General features: G+C 38.1%; 1 protein-coding gene across 3 annotated transcripts in view; it reads right to left on the minus strand.

The window, feature by feature from the left end:
• The window catches only part of MTHFD1L (methylenetetrahydrofolate dehydrogenase (NADP+ dependent) 1 like), a 138,118-nt gene that overhangs the window by 41,934 nt on the left and 78,233 nt on the right, over nucleotides 1-17,951 (minus strand). Inside the window, exons 21-24 of one of the 3 annotated variants that reach the window (XM_058169615.1) lie at nucleotides 15,291-15,430; nucleotides 12,723-12,764; nucleotides 10,925-11,025; nucleotides 6,465-6,642 (exon numbers count right to left, since the gene is read on the minus strand). In XM_058169615.1, the coding sequence (XP_058025598.1) occupies nucleotides 6,465-6,642; nucleotides 10,925-11,025; nucleotides 12,723-12,764; nucleotides 15,291-15,430 (461 nt within the window). Of the gene's footprint in view, nucleotides 1-6,464; nucleotides 6,643-10,924; nucleotides 11,026-12,722; nucleotides 12,765-13,167; nucleotides 13,305-15,290; nucleotides 15,431-17,951 lie in introns of those variants that run through there. The other 2 variants (XR_009153498.1, XM_058169635.1) reach the window with 2 other exon arrangements.

A 17,951-nucleotide genomic window follows, 5' to 3' on the forward strand; every position in this document is an offset into this window, starting at 1 on the left:
TGAGACATTTATAGGTGACCCTGATAACACTTCCAGAGTTTAATCAAAATTACCTTTTTTAAAAAAATGCCCATGGTTTCGCTTTCTTTCAATAGAAAGAAATGATTTTGAAGTGTAAGAGAAAGAGTGCTGTTCAATCCAATCACTTTTTTTTTTGGATTTGTGACATAACATTTGTAACAGGAGATTAATTAATTAATTAAATTTGTATTTGTTTTCTTATTCCACTGTGGATGGGATTATATACCCTGTTTCCCCCCCCAAATAAGACATCCCCTAATCGGGCTTTTGAGCGTGTAGCAATAAGGCAAAAATGCTTATTTTAGGGTTCAAAAAATATAAGAAAGGTTCTTATTTTTGGGGAAACATGGTATATGCTTTGCGTTTTGACACTACATTTCTCTATCCGCTGTTCAGAAAGAAGCAGATGTAAAACATATGCAGGTTTAAGGCTGAGGGTTATCTATCTCTGCTGTTATAATCTCATAGTTATTTAGATATTACATCTCTACATGCCTTAAATCTGGATACTTCCTTTCCTCCTTCCTTTCCCACATGGGCCAAACCCCAGTATTCTAAATAACAACATTATTTTCTGCACAAGGGAAATTCAAGGAGCCATGAAGAATAACAACTGAATCACTGTATAATGTGAGCACCTTCCTGGATGCTTTCAGATTAAAACTCTTTGATTAGAGTGAAGTTGACTGTTTTTGATTGTTATGTTTCTTTTATTAATCTGTGGTATCACGACAACAAGAATGGCATATACACAGACGCACACATACATGCACATTTGTAAAATAGCCTTGAGCTTGGAAATTAGCATTTCCATTTCTGTGTAGGCTGGGAGAAATAATAAATAGCCCTTTGTCAGAGGCTCAGTGAAGCCATCTTATATCTTCCTTATATCTACTGTCAGGCACTGAGCCAAGACAGAACAAAGTTCAAGGTGCTCTGGATTGAGATTTTAGCCTGGTGCTAAAACAGCAGCTGATTCAGCAGTTTGCAGCTTTCATTTCTTTTTGTTGTCACTTTTCTATTACCCTTTCATAAATCTGTTTGTAATTTCATATTTTTCTTTTTACTTTACAAGCCATGTGGATCACAGAGAGATTCTTACACTCAAAGCACCCTTCTTGGGCAGATCTGGTTTCATAATACAGGGAATAAAGAGCTCATGAAAGTTTAACTGTAACATGAATCTACACCTCCACCTGTGGTTAAAAAAAAAGATTTATTTCCATCTAGCAATATCCAGCCCCTTCCCACCTGGTGCTTGAGAACATGAAAGAAATAGTTCAGAAAGACAAATAATAGCTATCATGTAAAGTCTCTTTTGTTCCAGATCCAGTCTTAAATGAAGCTGTTCTGAATCACAGGAGAAGTTTGGGGTGGGGGGTGGGGAGAGCAAGAGCAGGAAAAGGCCATGGGTAGCAACTGAGAAGAGGAAGGGAAGGGGTTGGGTTGACAACACAGCTACTCTTTGGAAACAGAAAACAGAATAACAGAGTTGGAAGGGACCCTGGAGGTCTTCTAGTCCAACCCCCTGCTTAGGCAGGAAACCCTACACCACTTCAGACAAGGGGTTATCCAATATCTTCTTAAAAATTTCCAGTGTTGGAGCATTCACAATTTCTGGAGGCAAGTTGTTCCACTGATTAATTGTTCTAATTGTCCAGAAATTTCTCCTTAGTTCTAAGTTGCTTCTCTCCTTGATTAGTTTCCACCCATTGCTTCTTGTCCTGCCATTAGGTGCTTTGGAGAATAGCCGGACTCCGTCTTCTTTGTGACAGCCTCTGAGATATCGGAACACTGCTATCATGTCTCCCCTTGTTATGGAATTTAGGGATACACAGAGAATTCCTGGGTGAGCAGAACAGGTTTATTGCACAAGGTTCAGTCGCATGAAAGGTAAGCAATACTGAACACCGATGAGTTCTGACACAGACATTCTTACACTTTTCCAAGTACAGGAAACAGGTAAGAGAAAAACAATTTGCTGTATATGGTTATACATACATTTAACATATCATGACTGGTTATAATGTTGACAACCCCTCATCTCAGCTCCTTATCCCAGCTGCCCTCCCTTGTTGTTATGCTCTAAAAAGCTAAATAACTTGTTCCCTATTTCTAACTAAGGCACAGGTTTCTTGCGAAGCTATCTAAGTTTCCATCCAAGTAAGTTTCCTGCCGTGCTATCTGCGGTTAGGCTATGTGTGACTTTTGCTTCATGATGGTTCCTCTCACAAATAAGCACATTTGTCTCTCTAATATGAGTCCTGTATTAATAGGAATAGTGCTTATCTGGCTTTTGTACCCTTTTCAGCTTATTCACATCTTATTCCATCTTACCATAGTCCTTCTTTTCATTAAACGAGACATACCCAGTTCCTGCAGCCGTTCTTCATATATTTTAGCCTCCAGTCCCCTAATCATCTTTGTTGCTCTTACAAAGATTCTTACAAATCTTCATTTCAAAACTATATTCTGATGGTAAACTGATGGAAACTCAGAGCTTTAGAAATGGTTTTGTAATTTTTTTACAAATGATTTTTTATGGTGGTCTCCAGAATTGTTTTAGCAGGGCATGATGAGTTTCAGGAACTGGAAGGTCTGGTTAGATTAATGAGATTTATATAGGATATGGCTGGCTCAAATCTGCCCTGATAAGGTATTCACATAACTATCCCTATAATAAGAAACAAGTAACAAACTTAGGTATTACTTGTTCAAATTCTCAATAAGATCTACATGAAGCTCTAATAACATTCAATGGAAAAGATATGCAAAAATTCAGAAAATATCAAAGGAGCAAATAATTTTTTTAGATTATGTTAACACTAAAGCATTATTAATTCAGTGCTATATGCCAATTTAATTAATTTGTCTAAAGACTACTGAATTTGGAAACTTGGAAAGCAAATTAAATATAATCCTGATTATAATTATTGAGAGAAATTAACAAATGCTAATGTCTTAATTATAAACTTGCAAGTAAGGCAAATATACATATCCCAGGATAATGTTACAGGAATTTCACTCTCACTAGAATGTGTGAGAATCAGGGGTGGGCTCCTGAGAGTTCGGCAGGGTTCGACCGATCCTCTAACCAAGGATTGCCGGGGTTCGGTGAACCCCCAAATGCCACTCCTGGCTGGTCAAGCCCACCCCTCCCCTCCCAGGAGTCTCCACGCAGCCCGTTTATCATTCCAGGTAAGTGCAAGGGCCATGCAAAGGGTCTGGGAGGGCAAAAGGCGGGCCTACTGGAGGTTCCAGAAGTCCAGAAATGAGCTTATTTCCAGCTTCCGGAGGTCTTCTGGACCCCGAGGCGCAAGGAAAACCTCCAGAGTTTGGGGAGGGCAAAAAACAGGCCTCCTGGAAGTTCCAGAAGTCCGGAAATGGGCCTGTTTCTGGCCTCCAGAGGACCCAGGGGGGAAGCAGTTTTTGCCCTCCTGGAGGCTCGAGGAAAGCCTCTGGAGGGTGAAAAATGTCTCCCCCTATGCTATGTGCAGGCAGGCAGCCGACTAGGCCATGCCCACCATGCCCACACCCACCTAGCAACGGGGCAGGGAACCCATTGCTAAAGGATCTGAAGCCCACGCCTGGTCAGCACCTTGAATTTTGTTCTGTCTTCGCTCAGTTCCTGACAGTAGATGTAAGGAAGATATAAGATGACTTCACTGAAAGTCTTCTTGGAAAGTTAATATGGATTTACAGATGTCTTCTAGTAATCTCCTATTTTGATTAAGTGCCATCAAGTTTATTTTAACTGTTAGCAATCACATACATACATTTTCTCCAGGACAATATATATCTGTCCTTTATGTCTTTCAACATAGCGTCCATCTCCACTGTAACTGAATCCATTAACTTCACATGTTGGTTTCCCTTTTACCTTTCCAAAACATTAGGGTGTTCTGTTTCCCTTCCCCCAATACTCCCAGCAAAGAGTCAGTCAGAGGCCTCTTTTCTGATTTATTTACATATATATAAATGTCCTGGCTACGTCTACCCACGGGCCTGCCAAGTTTCTGGAGATAACGAGGAAATTACAGATAAGGCCAGAATTACTCACGAATATATTCTTCCCTCCGTTGATACAGATTGCCCGCGCAAATTCATTACTTTGTCCAAGACAAAAAACCAGGAAGTCCCGCCTCCTATTTATAGTCTCTGCAGATGTCACTGCATGACAATTATGACTTGGCTTTGTCCCAACTCTTCCGCTGCTGCGCACGCCGGTCCCGTCTTCGTAATCTTGCATCACTCCAAAACTGTTTTTGGGGCGTTGCCAAATCAGAAGGAGGCTCCATGGAATCAGGCTTTGCCGGCCCCTCCTCCTCCCTTTGAGTGGGTGCCAGGGAGGGAAAGGGCTCACGAGAAGCAGGGCTGGCCAGGTCTTCTCCCTCACTTTCTGAATCATCCGAGTCCAGGAGTCCGGGTCCAGGAACTTGGGTCACAACATAGGGACTTCTTAAGACAGTTAGAACTTTGTATAATGTATTTGAAATAGGATAGTTTGGGTTTGGATATTTGTGTCTTGAGTGAGAACCCTGGGCTGATCGGTTGATCTACTTTTTTTCTTGACTATCCATACTGTTCTTGGGAGTCTGCTCCAAGGTTCAAAAGCATCAATACTTTTTCTAAGCTGATTCTTCAAAGTTCAACTTTTGCTTTCTTCATAGAGGGTCAGAGGAAAAACTATTGCATGCACAAATCTGATGTTTGTAGATACAACCCATCCTCGTATCTGAATATCCTTGTCAAGATTTTCAATACTACCCTTCCAAATGTTATCAGTCACATATTTTTGACTATTGCTTTCCTTGCTATTTATCCCTTCAGTATCTTCATTGTCAATTCTAAGGCTGTACTTATTATAATTACTTTGGTCTTCCATCGTTTTAAATTTAAGCCTATGTTTTTCACTATGCTGCTTGATTTTCATTACTAGAATTTCTGAATCATCTGCATGTTCAGCTATTGGAGCACAGTCATCAGCATAGTACAGATTATTGATGTGTCTTCCTCCAATTTTGAAACCATACTCATTTTCTTCCAACATCTTCAGAATATAAATTGAATAAACAAAGTGAGAATATATAGCCTTGTCTCAATATCCCCTACCTCCTTATTTCCTATCTAGATACTCCTAGACATACGCAGCCTCTTTCAAGAATGCTATTTTACAGAACTCCTAAACTAAGTCAAGGTTAGCACTAAATCGTTTCTTTGTAGCCAATCTCATGGGACTTTGCTAAGTACAGCAAAAAGATAAAAATGCTACAGTTCTCCAGGAAGGATGGTCCTACTTAGATTCACCGGTGTCAGAAGATGTGAAGGCAACCCAATGATAAAATGGATAACGATATGAACCGAGAGACAATAGTGTGACATCAGCTTTTGTTAAATAGTAATTTATCACATGGAAAATGAATAGTAAGTAACAGGAGGGAGTTCTATACTCTTTAAAAATACATCTTGGAATAATGATGCACAAGATGATTGTGTTACAAAATTCCATGGAGTTGACAAGAGTGTCAACTATAGATCACACCAGCAACAAAATTTAAAAACATGTGGAGGAGACTAAAGTGCTTACATACATAGACCTCTACGAGAGAAAGAATTATTGGCTGGGATTAAGAAGGATGGTACTCTAGCCCTACGTGAACAGAGAGGTTGTTTCTTTTTTTGCCAATTTTCCATTTAAATGCATCTTTAGCACAGAAACTTTTATGCTTTTGAGGAGGCATGGGAGAGGCTGAATTAGAAAGAGCAGGTAGAAAAGTCTCCGCTTGTCTGGTAGGATCTTGCAGGGTTTTCTGAAGCGCAACCTCAATCAGGGTGTCTCCCATTTTGTTCCTTGTGAGAGGAACTCCCCCCACCCCCAACTTCTGAGCAAAGGTTATATTTAAATTTTACCTTATGTCTCATACTAAAAATGACATTGCTGCTCTCAAAGAAGGATTTGAAAATAAACGAAAGTTTCTTTCTGACTTTTGGCAATTGGATGAAGGGGATAGTAAAGATCTTATGCTTATCCAAAATATTTTCCTAAACAGAAACACACTTGAGTTACATACTGTAAGGGTGGAAAGGGACAGATATTTACTGAAAAAGGGAGTGCAAAATGTTTTAATTCAAACCATCACCAATCTGAAATGCCACATTTTGAGATCAAAACAGTTGTTTTACAGTTGAAGTGGTCTGTTTCAACTACTATAGTAGCGTTTTAATTCCCAAATAGTGATCCGAACTCAAAATAGAACAGTCCATTTCTGAAAAAGCTTGCCAAGAAAACTGCAGGGACTTGTCAAGGCCATCACCAGGAATAAACCTGACTCAAAGGCATGTGCGCACTCACACATGCGCACCCACGTTAGGTACTGCTAGATATAATGACTGAGTGACTACAGGCATCATCATCACGTTTTGCCTCTTGCAACTTTGCTTACCTCCAGGTCATAGAGATATCTGAAGTCGCTCTGTTGGTTAGCAGCTCTCCTTACAGCTTCAGCCAATTCCATAGCTCCTCTGCCCCCCTCTGACCAGTGCCGGCAAGGGACTGCATCAAAAGCTCCAGACTCTTTGGCTATTTTACAGACTAAATTAATCTCAGCAGGCGAATCCGTTCTGCCAACAAAAGAGTTTTGGATTATTTCATTTGCAATGGTATTCATTAATCGTAGGCAGGGTTGGTTTAAGGAATTTGGGGGTTCAATGCAACATCAGGTTTGGAGCCTCCCACCCAGGCTTAGAGTAATATCACAGATGGACTCCTGCAGAATGGTGGAGGAAGAGGAAGGACAATGTGCTTTAGAGGAAGTAGACCTTTCTGCTGTCAGCACTATTCACCATGCAGGAAAACTCTACTTAGCCTCTGGGTGGGCCTGTCTACCTCAAAACCCAGCTACATAGACAAGCAGTTGTACCTTCTTCATTTTTATGCATGTAACACAGATACCTATAGCTTGCTTTTGCCTGCTATTCTGCTTGAGAAGAAATTGTCTGGACTAACTCCATATGATATGGCCCCTTTAAACGGGCTCTGATCACATACACATACTCCTTGACTTACGACCACAATTGACCCCAGAATTTATGTTGCTAAGTAAGAAAATTGCCGAGTGAGTTTTGCCCCATTTTACAACTTTCGTTCCCATTTGTTAAGTGAATCACTGGAGCTGTTAAATTAGTCACACGGTTGTTAAATGAATCTGGCTTCCCTGTTGACTTCGCTTATCAGAAGGTTGTAGAAGATGATCCAATGACCCCAGGAACTGCGACTGTCATAAATATGAACCAGTTGTTAAGCATCTGAAAGTAAATCACATGACCATGGGGATGCTGCAATGGTCTGTGTTATTTTTAATGCCATGACAGGTAAGCAATCCCAGTAAGAGCAAAGTAATTTATACACACATGATGAGCTCAAATATCTACCAATACCTACAAATTAATCATGGCAAAAGACACTGGTTTGCTAAAAAGGTCAGGAGCTGATCTTTTTTCCCCCTCCTTTTCTTTAGCCTCCACCCAATAATTTTCCTGTTCCTCTTAATTGACTAAGAACTAATAGTATGTAGCTCAATAGTAGAAACTGAGCCAACAGTGTGCAGCAGCTGCCAAAAAAGCCAACAAAATTCTAGGATGCATAAACAGAGGGATATAATCAAGATCACGTGAAGTGTTAGTGCCACTTTATAATGCCTTGGTAAGGCCACACTTGGAATACTGCATCCAGTTTTGGTTGCCACGATGTAAAAAAGATGTTGAGACTCTAGAAAGAGTGCAGAGAAGAGCAACAAAGATGATTAGGGGACTGGAGGCTAAAACATATGAAGAACGGTTGCAGGAACTGGGTATGTCTAGTTTAATGAAAAGAAGGACTAGGGGAGACATGATAGCAGTGTTCCAGTATCTCAGGGGTTGGCACAAAGAAGAGGGAGTCAAGCTATTCTCCAAAGCATTTGAGGGCAGGTCAAGAAGCAATGGGTGGAAACTAATCAAGGAAAGAAGCAACTTAGAACTAAGGAGAAATTTCCTGACAGTTTGAACAATTAATCAGTGGAACAATTTCCTCTAAAAGTTGTAAATGCTCCAACATTGGAAGTTTTTAAGAAGAGATTGAATAACCATTTGTCTGAAATGGTGTAGGGTTTCTTGCCTAAGCAGGGCATTGGACTAGAAGACCTCCAAGGTCCCTTTCAACTATTCTATTCTATTCTATTCTATTCTATTCTATTCTATTCTATTCTATTCTATTCTATTCTATTCTATTCTATTCTATTCTATTGCTTTAATGATGGGAAATGTGGAAGGAAAAAACAAACCAGGATGACCAGCAGCAAGATGAGTGGACTCAGTTACAGTGAAGATGGTGCACCATTGGAAGATCTGAAGATTAGGGACAAGATCATACTGGAGAAAAAAATCTATCTTTATGGTCACTAAGAGTCAACACTGATTCAATGGTACATAATTGTAGAGAGAATAAAGAATGGTTTTGAAGGATTGGAGAAAGAGCTGCTATCAAGGTAATGATCAGGTAAGAGGAGCTTGAGCGTGGGCCAAAAGAATAATGTGAGAAAATACAGGCCATCTCACAGAATAAATTATTTTCAGCACAAAATATTTATTGGATTATTTCATTTATTATAGTATTCATTGACCATAGGCAGAATGAGGAAGGGGGAAGCACAGTCAGAATAAAAGTAAGTATGAACTATATGGTATTGTTTTTTTAATGTAGTCTAACTTGTTGGGCTGACATCAATCAATCAATCTCCCTAATTAAGTTGTTACATACATTCAGTGCTTTAAAATTGGAAGTTATAACGCTATTCAAAATTATTAGGAAAAAATACAGGTGTTCTCTGTTCTCATATTCTCTATATGACTAGTCACCATAGTTGCTTCTTTATGAGACAGACATACTCATTTCAGGTCAATTTCAACATTTTTCCCCATAGACCTATCCCCAGGACTGGTTATAACTCATGTCTGGCACAAATTAAGATCTGAATTATTACTTACAGGGTGGGACTTCTTGCCTCAAATACCATATAGCTTTAAATAGAATTACTGGAATTTCCACTTTTATTGCCATTATTATTGTTGAATAAATTCAGCATGATTTTCATCAGCTTTTAAAAAGGAAAATTCTGTATACATTTTGGTGTTACTAATATTAGTAAATTATTATCCTAATTATTATTAGGATATTATTAATAATTATTATTAGGATATTATCTTAATAATAAGAACTATGTCTCAATGCAACATTGGCATCTTAAGCATTTGGACAACTATTCTGTACTTTAGAAGATTATCAACACCTGTATAATCAAAAAGAACCTGTAAAACTGGTATTTGATTGGATGCATTCAACAGGTGGCTGGATGAAAGAGCTACTACCATCTATTCAAGTCTGAATCCAAAAATTTGTATAGTCAATCCAAACAGAAGCTCAGCATGTCTAATTTTTTTTTTTTTTTGCAGAAAACTCAGAACAAGATAATTGCATAGTCTACAAGGTTGGAGGCAGTATCTTTACAGACTTGCAAAAACCAGACAAAATTCTGCATGCATACCTTGAAATAAATATTCCAACTCTTTCTACAAATCGAATAGTTAAGAAATATTCACTAATAGCAAAGAACAGCTTCAGGAAAAACGAAAGAAGAATGTGAAGAAGAATGCAGCCCCAGTCGCTTCTCTGCTTTCGGGTTTTTTAAAACATGGGGAAATTCCAAATAAATAATTCAGATAGATAGGTTGTCTCTTTTTCAGAATTGCCTTTTAAAATAATTAAAATTAATTTCAGGGGTTGCCACAAAGAAGAGGGAATCAAACTATTCTCCAAAGCACCTGAGGGTAGAACAAGAAGCAATGGGTGGAAACTAATCAAGGAGAGAAGCAACTTAGAACTAAGGAGAAATTTCCTGACAATTAGAACAATTAACCAGTGGAACAACTTGCCTGCAGAAGTTGTGAATGCTCCAACACTGGAAATTTTTAAGAAAATGTTGGATAACCATTTGTCTGAAATGGTGTAGGGTTTCCTGCCTGGGCAGGGGGTTGGACTAGAAGACCTCCAAGGTCCCTTCCAACTCTGTTGTTGTTGTTGTTATTTTATTATAAACTATAGGGTATCATTAAACAAATTACAAATTTTAGAAAATAAAATATGTAAAAAAAAGAAAAGGACAGATGATCAACATATGACATTTTTAGTACACTTCTCATATTTCGATTGAAATTAATGTAAGAATTTCAGGATGGATGTCTGCAAGGGAGAGGGGAAAAGAAAGGGCAAGGGTAAGAGACTAAAAGTCACAACATATGCATGATGACATCACCATACCATGCCTTATCTACTTGCATCAGGCATTGGGATGCAAGAATTTAATGATAGTACTTGCTCAATGATATCACTGCATTTGGGTTTTGATATAACTGAATTATGCTGAGGATGCCATTGGTCTCAAGAAAGCAGAGGAAGTTGAAAACAGGTTTACTTCAAAAATTCTATTCTACAGTGTCTACTTTGTAATGGTTAAAAGATGGCTAGAACTTTGAATTTTACATATACTTGCAAAAAATTTTCTCATGGGTAAAACCTTGAACCAACATAGAATGTCTGTGATATGGTGAGGGCTGAATATCTCCCAAATAGTCAGAAAGCTGCTAATTTGCCTTAGTTCTCCTCGATTTCTCTATTTCTACATCCTCTGGGCTGCCTCTTCTTCACTTCTTCACCTATCTCCAATCCTCATACAACTTCTCACAATAGTTAATTAATAAAAATTTGATTGCAGAAGAAAAAATAAAAGATAGAATATTTACATCTAGTTCACATAAAAAAATAATCTCATTTTTTTTCCTTAGGTGTGGAAAAGACAAATTATTTTACCTGAAAACATTAAGAGCCAGAATAACAGGAACCCCAAACTGCTGGGTAATTTGAATTTGCTTCAACAAGTTGCTGCAACCATCTGACACCAGCTTGAGATTCTGTATGGGAAATGACAGAAAACCAACAACAAATATAAATTTGTTGTGTTTGTTTATTCCTAATAGAAAAATGTTTTATTGCTTTGCTTTTAATATACAATATGGATCAGAGCAATGAATTCTGTCTGCCTACATCAATTCTTATGTCCAAGTACCTTAAACCAGTTTTATGGTTTCTACAGAAATGCCTGTCAAACTCCCTGTAAAGAAATGAAAATGTGCTAAGAGAAAAAAAGGTATGGGAAATTGAATTGAATCTTATATATTAATTATTTTCTTTCCCGTTAGGTTGAGGGTAATAATTTATATCTTTCTACCCTCTAGAAGTGTCAAATGGCTTACATAGGGATCTCTGTTCATTTTCTTCCCGTAGCAGCAACCTTTTGAAGTAGGTTGGGCTGAGAGGCAATGACTGGCCCGAAGTCACTCAGTTAATTTCCATAGCTGAGGGGATACTTGAAATATGGACTAGAATGTGAAACCTCTTCTACTGAAAACCTTACAAGTCCATTATGGCTGATACATAAATGGAGTTATATTCATTGATAATATCTACGTAACAATATTTTTAGTGCTATTACTGGCTGATCAAGACGTTTTAATGAATTCAAATTGCTGGTCACATGGACTTCTTGTATGAGGTTTTCAGAGCATTTTGAGGCCATCGCTACCTTCAACGTTTTTGGGAGCCCCACTTAAAAAGTGCATATGTACATGCTCACAATACATTTAAAAAAAAAAATTAGGTCAAGGTCCCAGGGAAGTAAAAAAAAAAAAGAATCAACTTTGGAATCTAAATGGAAAGAAAAAAAATAGTGTGTGAAAATAAAGAAGAAAAATACTGGCAATAGATTATGCAAATACAAGTGTGTGTTTCTGAAAGACAAGAAATATTATCCTTTCACCGCTAATTATTTAAGCAACCCATAACAATATTCAGAACCTTGGACTTTGTTATAAAAATATTCCAGAGACAACTTTGTTTAAATACCAAATTTAATTTCCATCTTCCTCCTCCTACTGAAACCCAGAACAATTTACAAGAAAATAAGAACAGTTTTAAATAAATCATCATATTAATATCATCAACCCTTAAAAATAATACATACAAAAGTTGCAAAAGGCATATTAATATTCTGTTGATGCAGCCTTACAATAAAAATACCACTAGTGTTCCCGAATTTCTGGACTATCTCAAAAGACTAAGGTCAAACTTGCATGGTTCATACCCCTTCAAAATATATTTTTATCTGTTACCTTTCACCTCATGGCAGCCCTACTTGCTACCTATTTTTATTGCTGATATGTGTTTTATGCATGTATGCATATTTAATTTTATTTTACAACTTTTCTACTTCTTATTTTGATTTTTTACTGTTTGCTTATGGTTTTGATAATTATATGATGGTTACTTTGAGTGAGTTTTATTAGATTTTTTTTTCTTGTTAACTGCTTTGGGTCAATCTATGGCTTGCAGCATGTAACTGAACAAAATAATTGAACAAATAAACAAATATTCCCATTCTTAGCGTTGTGAACTGTACTTTCTGGAACTATGAGGAGGGCTCCATAGGTAACGTTATTGTATGAGTTGGATGGCATTGGGAGAAAAAGATTTTTCAATATATTGGATTAAGCCATTTAGTAACAGCCTAGTTCTAAAAATGGATTTTAATAGGGACAGGAAATGTTCTCACCTCTTCCGTATATTCTTTTTTAAGAGGTGCACCAGAGATAACCTGAAATTCAAACAAACAATTAAAGAATAGACAAATATTTAGAAACACCTAAAATATGTGATCTTCATGATTTCTAGAGTGGAGAAATCCCGCAAAACTTTTATTTGAATATTTATAAGAAAACCATTAATGTTACTTTGTACATATATTTTTAATTACCAGGATTTTAATATGGGGATTTTGGAATAGTGTCCCCCCCCTTAAATTGATACTATTGTATATCTGACTAAACAAATCTCTAGCATTTTGCAACTAGATAATATTAGACTCAAGTTCTGAATCTAGTTTTTAAACCTGAAAAATCAAACTATTCCAATGCATTAATGTTTAATCAAAATGTTTTGAAGTTAGAATGCTTAATAATTGACCACATTTTTTGTGCTAGAAAATAAATATTTCTAACCCAATGTTTCCATGGGAACTTGAAGAAGAGAAACAATTGAGGGAGGAATTCTCAGCTCCTTCTTTTTGCCTTGGGAAGTACTCCCCTGCTTCCCATCTGTGCTTCAATTCATGTCAGTCATCCTTCCTTCAGATTTCCTATGTGATTAAATCAACTTAAGAAAAATATAGCGGAGCTAGAGAAACCATATGAAGGGAACGTTAAGGAACCTCAGCTCTTGGATTATATTCTGTGAACTGGTTAGAAGTTTCAGTGGGCACAAAAACAAATGAGACAAGCTACAGTCCTTCATTTGTTCATTCACAAAGCCAGAGTTTGTAATAGAAAAGACTTACAACCTAATCCTAAGTATGATTTAGTCCCTAACTCTGCCCATCACATAAACCCTTTAAAATCAACCTAGTATTGTATATACTACAATATATTAATCCAGTTAATAGATTCCAGTTGCCTACTAAGAAATCATGTTTTTGCCAAATCCTAAATAATCCTATTACTCAAAAATAATTACTAAGAAGTATAAATCTAGTAAACTACACCTGGTAATAATTCAATGGAAATACAAAAAAAGAAAAAAAAGTAAAGTACAGAAAAGAAAACTAATCCTTGGAAGGTGAACTGAAAATGTTCAGGGGAAAACATTTAGGTTATGACTTATTTGTTGGTCAGTTATTTTTCTTGCTTCAACTGAATATCTTATTTAGTTGGAAAATGGTGAAACTACACTTTTAAAAAATCAATTGTGCAGTCTCCTTGATGTCTCAAAAAAATGCATTCCCCATACAAACAACAGGGTTGTCAGGCATAGAACTATTAATATTTTTTAACTGAATCTTCAAACCTCTGTACCCCAAAAAAGTGAAGACAGTACAAATATTAAGGCTGCATCCCAGAATAACATAATATATTACAGCTGCATGCCACCAAGTTGAATGAACTTTATACTTCCCAAAGTGAAAGCAACGGGGCACATTTGCAAAGTATTAATATTTTCAACAGGGAGGAGAGAGAAGAATCAAGAAAAAGTAATTTTAATAAACATTTTAAAAATAAGCATGGAAAAACCAAGACTTGTGGTACTTTTAGCACGAAGTTAAAATATTAAAGTAAAAGATTGCAGATTGCAGTAGCAGAGTTAAGAGTTTTCTGTAATTCTTTGGCATCTTCCAACTTTCTACAGCTCAGATATAGTAACTTTAGGAATGAAGAATGAAGGGGTGAATAAAAAAAGGTACAGGAGAAGCAAAAACAGAGACAAGGTGTAAATGTAAAGGCAGTGATGAATTATAACCAAAGTAGTTACATATAATCTTGGAACAATTAGTACTTGTAGTTAAACATCAGCATCCAGTGGCATAAAAATTTGAAAAACCTTGGGAAAGAGGGGTAGGGTGGGGAGGGAAAGGATCAAGCTCAAACAAGAAATTAAAATTAAATGAAAGTAAAAAGTGAGGAATCAAAAGATAAAAGCCAGACTGCATGCCTGAATGACAGGCTGAGAGAACAGAAAGTAACACGAGAATTTTGGGAGGGAAGACAGAAAATATAGGCTCTAATATATGTGCCGCAAAGTACTGCTACAAACAGAATTTTTTTTAAAAAGATAAAGAAACAGGGTTCAATTTAGTCAAGCTGAGTACTTTTAAATTCCATACAGTTAAATAATTCCCTCCCAATGAATTTAACAGATCAAAGTTCTTAACTTTGATTGGAATCTACCCATAGTTGGCTTAAATAAGGAAATAATTAAGGGGATGGAGGAAACAGACTTAGGAACTAACAGTGGGTGATAGTTCAAACTGTGGGACCGTGAGCCAGTTATTGCAATGTGAAGGATGAACTTCAAGGGTAGATAAAAAAAAAAAAAAGAAAAGTAAAAAAATAGCAAGCAAATTTCATTCCATTTCCTAAATTTCTTAAGTTGTGCTATTCCTTTAAATAGCTCTAAAACTATTGTCTCTTGACAATTCAGAGAAAGAGACTGTTAATTGGCTTGCAGTGCACTAGGAATCATTTCAGCCAGTTTCAAAACTGAAATGTTTATACTTATTTCAAGGGGTTTAAAAAGTAGGGAGTTCTGAAGATTTATTCTCTGTTTTGTTTGAGAGGTAGGAGACACTTACATTTGGCCCCCCTCCATGCATCTTCAAAGCCCTCACTGTAGCCACAAGCACAACCACACTGGGAATCAAGCCAGAAGCTCTACATTTGATGTTGAAGAATTTCTCCATTCCGATATCAGCACCGAAACCAGCTTCAGTTACTATTAGGAATAAAGGGTAATAGATCAGTGAACCCAGGAAATGTTGCTATTTGAGGGCTATCACAGTTTAGTACAGTGGTAGTCAATCTGGTCCCCACCACCCACTAGTGGGCATTCCAGTTTTCATGGTGGGCGGTAGAGGTTTTGTCCGATACTGAAGCACTTTCCTTTTTTTTAAATTTAATTGACTTTTTAAAAAAATTCATAGCATTATTTAAAAACATTTTCCTTAGGTTTTCATAAAATTCCCCGTGACAATTTAAATTTCTGAAAATATGCAATTTATATCGCCCGTGCATAAGTTTAGTTCACGTTACTTAAGTGAAACTAAATGGCACTATAGTGTGACTGCAAACAAAAGAGCCTTGTCCCAGAAGAGCTTGCACATCTCCCCCCACACCACCCAGCTCTAAAAGACAAGCAGAGCTGGTAGCCGGCGCCCGCCCCAACCCAACTCAAGATGCGCGGAGACGCATGTGCAGACGCCGATACACAGCGCATTACTGTGGAACCGGTGGGCAGTTAGAAAATTTTACTACTAACAGAGATACAAAAGTGGGTGTTAGGTATAAAAAGGTTGACTACCCCTGATATAGTATATACACAAGTAGCTTCATCCATGCAGACACCTCATCACGAATGACCATGTTTTCACAGGAATAGGCAGTGCTTTTATTTTTAAAGAAGAGTGGGAGATTCTCCCAAGCTAGAAATTTCAATCAATGCCTTAAAAAAACATTCGTGTTGTACACATTTACGCAATGCCCATATATCATGTACCCATTCCTAAAGGGAAAAAAAATCATCCAATTGTTAAAATGAACGTGTTACTAGAGCAGTTTCGGTATTATACATCAAAGTAATTAGTTAGCCCAGATAGTTATTTGTTGTTTACTTCTTAGATTTATACCTCGCTTTTCCTTTAGAAAAATATATATGGATTTTTATCCTCTCTTCCCCCATCCCACCCCCACAACAACAAGCCTGCACAGAGAGTGATTTTTTTTAAAAAAAAAACAAACTTTAGCTACAACCTGAAGAAGTATACTTCTTATCATTAAAGCCAGACTAGAAAGCTCTTTTCACATATTGAGAAACCTTTTTTGCACAAAGGTTGCCACTTTAGTCCACTTTCACATGTCAGAGGCTTTACAAATCTTGACAAGAGTTTGGAAAATCTTCGCATGATCAGGAATATGACGTTCACATGATAAACTGCCTTAAAAGTGCCTCTCACGGAGACGACTTCCGGTATCCAGCGGCAACGGACGTCTGGAAGGCTTCTCCTGCCTCCAGCGCCCGAATCCGGCCGCCGCCGAGGCCCTCAGGGGCCAGGTGTTCCGAAAAGGACACCTGCCGCACGGACGGCTCGCCAGGGGTCTCCCAGCCGACATACAGGACTGTGGGGACCGATGCTGGCGCGTCCTAGGCTCGGCGGGGTTCGGAGGCCACAGGCCGCGGCCATTATTTTGGTCGTCGCCTGGGCCGCTGTGCCCGGTGACACCGGGGCATTGGATTTATAACTGCAGCAGCCTGGTGGTGAACAGGGCACGGAGAAGAATTGAGGAGGAGAAGGGAAGGGAATATCGGTAAACGTGAGTGGACTGCTCCGGAGTGCGGGGGGGTTTTTTCTCCCCTGCGGTTGGAAGGAGCACGAGTTATTCTGGAGAGAGGAGAACTTAAAATAAGAAGATTACCGGTTTTGTGGAGCTCTGGAGAGAAGAGGTGATGGAGAAATTTAGGAGGGAAGGTTTGAGGCCCCCCCTCCTTCTGGGGAACAGTGGTGGCGTCCAGCTTCCGCCTTCACTATGAGAATTTTGATGACATCACTTCCCTTCGGCTTCCTGGTTGACTAACTGTACTCTGGACTCGTTGCTCCTGTGAGTGCCCCCTGGTGGATCCGGAGGAAATTACAAGGATACCGTGCCTGCCTGAGGATTTTGTATTTTTTTCCTTAATGGCAAAGGTCAGAGACCAACTGCTGGAGAGATGGAGAATTTTGGAAAAGTTATCTAATATGGACAAGAAATTGGATGAAATAAGAGCAGAAATTGTGACTATCCAAAAGGATTTAAAGGATACTCAACAAGTTTCAGCAGAAAACAAGCAGAAAGTGGAAGGTTTGGAGGGTGAGATGCGGGCAGTGCAGAAAGAGAGGAGGCGACAGGCAATGCTGTGCTTGGACTACAGATGGATAAAATGTCTTATTTCCTTAGGTTTCAAAATTTGGAAGAAGTGGACCAAGAAGACTTGAGAGATGTTGTGACTAAATTGTTGGGAGAATTTCTTGGGAGAGGTGTTGATTTCATGAATTGGGATGTGGATCGAGTTTATAGAGTTAATTAGCAATATGCACGCACGCATGCAGTTCCCAGAGAGGTTCATGTCAAATTTGTGAGAAGAGAGAGATGAAATTCTTAGAAAACATAGGAGTGGGGCACTGATTTACAGGGGCAGGAGATAGCCATTCTGAGGCAGATTCCCAGACAGGTACGTGAAAAAGAAAGAAATATTATTTTTG

The sequence above is a fragment of the Ahaetulla prasina genome, chromosome 1 (genome assembly GCF_028640845.1).
Source record: "Ahaetulla prasina isolate Xishuangbanna chromosome 1, ASM2864084v1, whole genome shotgun sequence".
Lineage (NCBI taxonomy): Eukaryota > Metazoa > Chordata > Lepidosauria > Squamata > Colubridae > Ahaetulla > Ahaetulla prasina.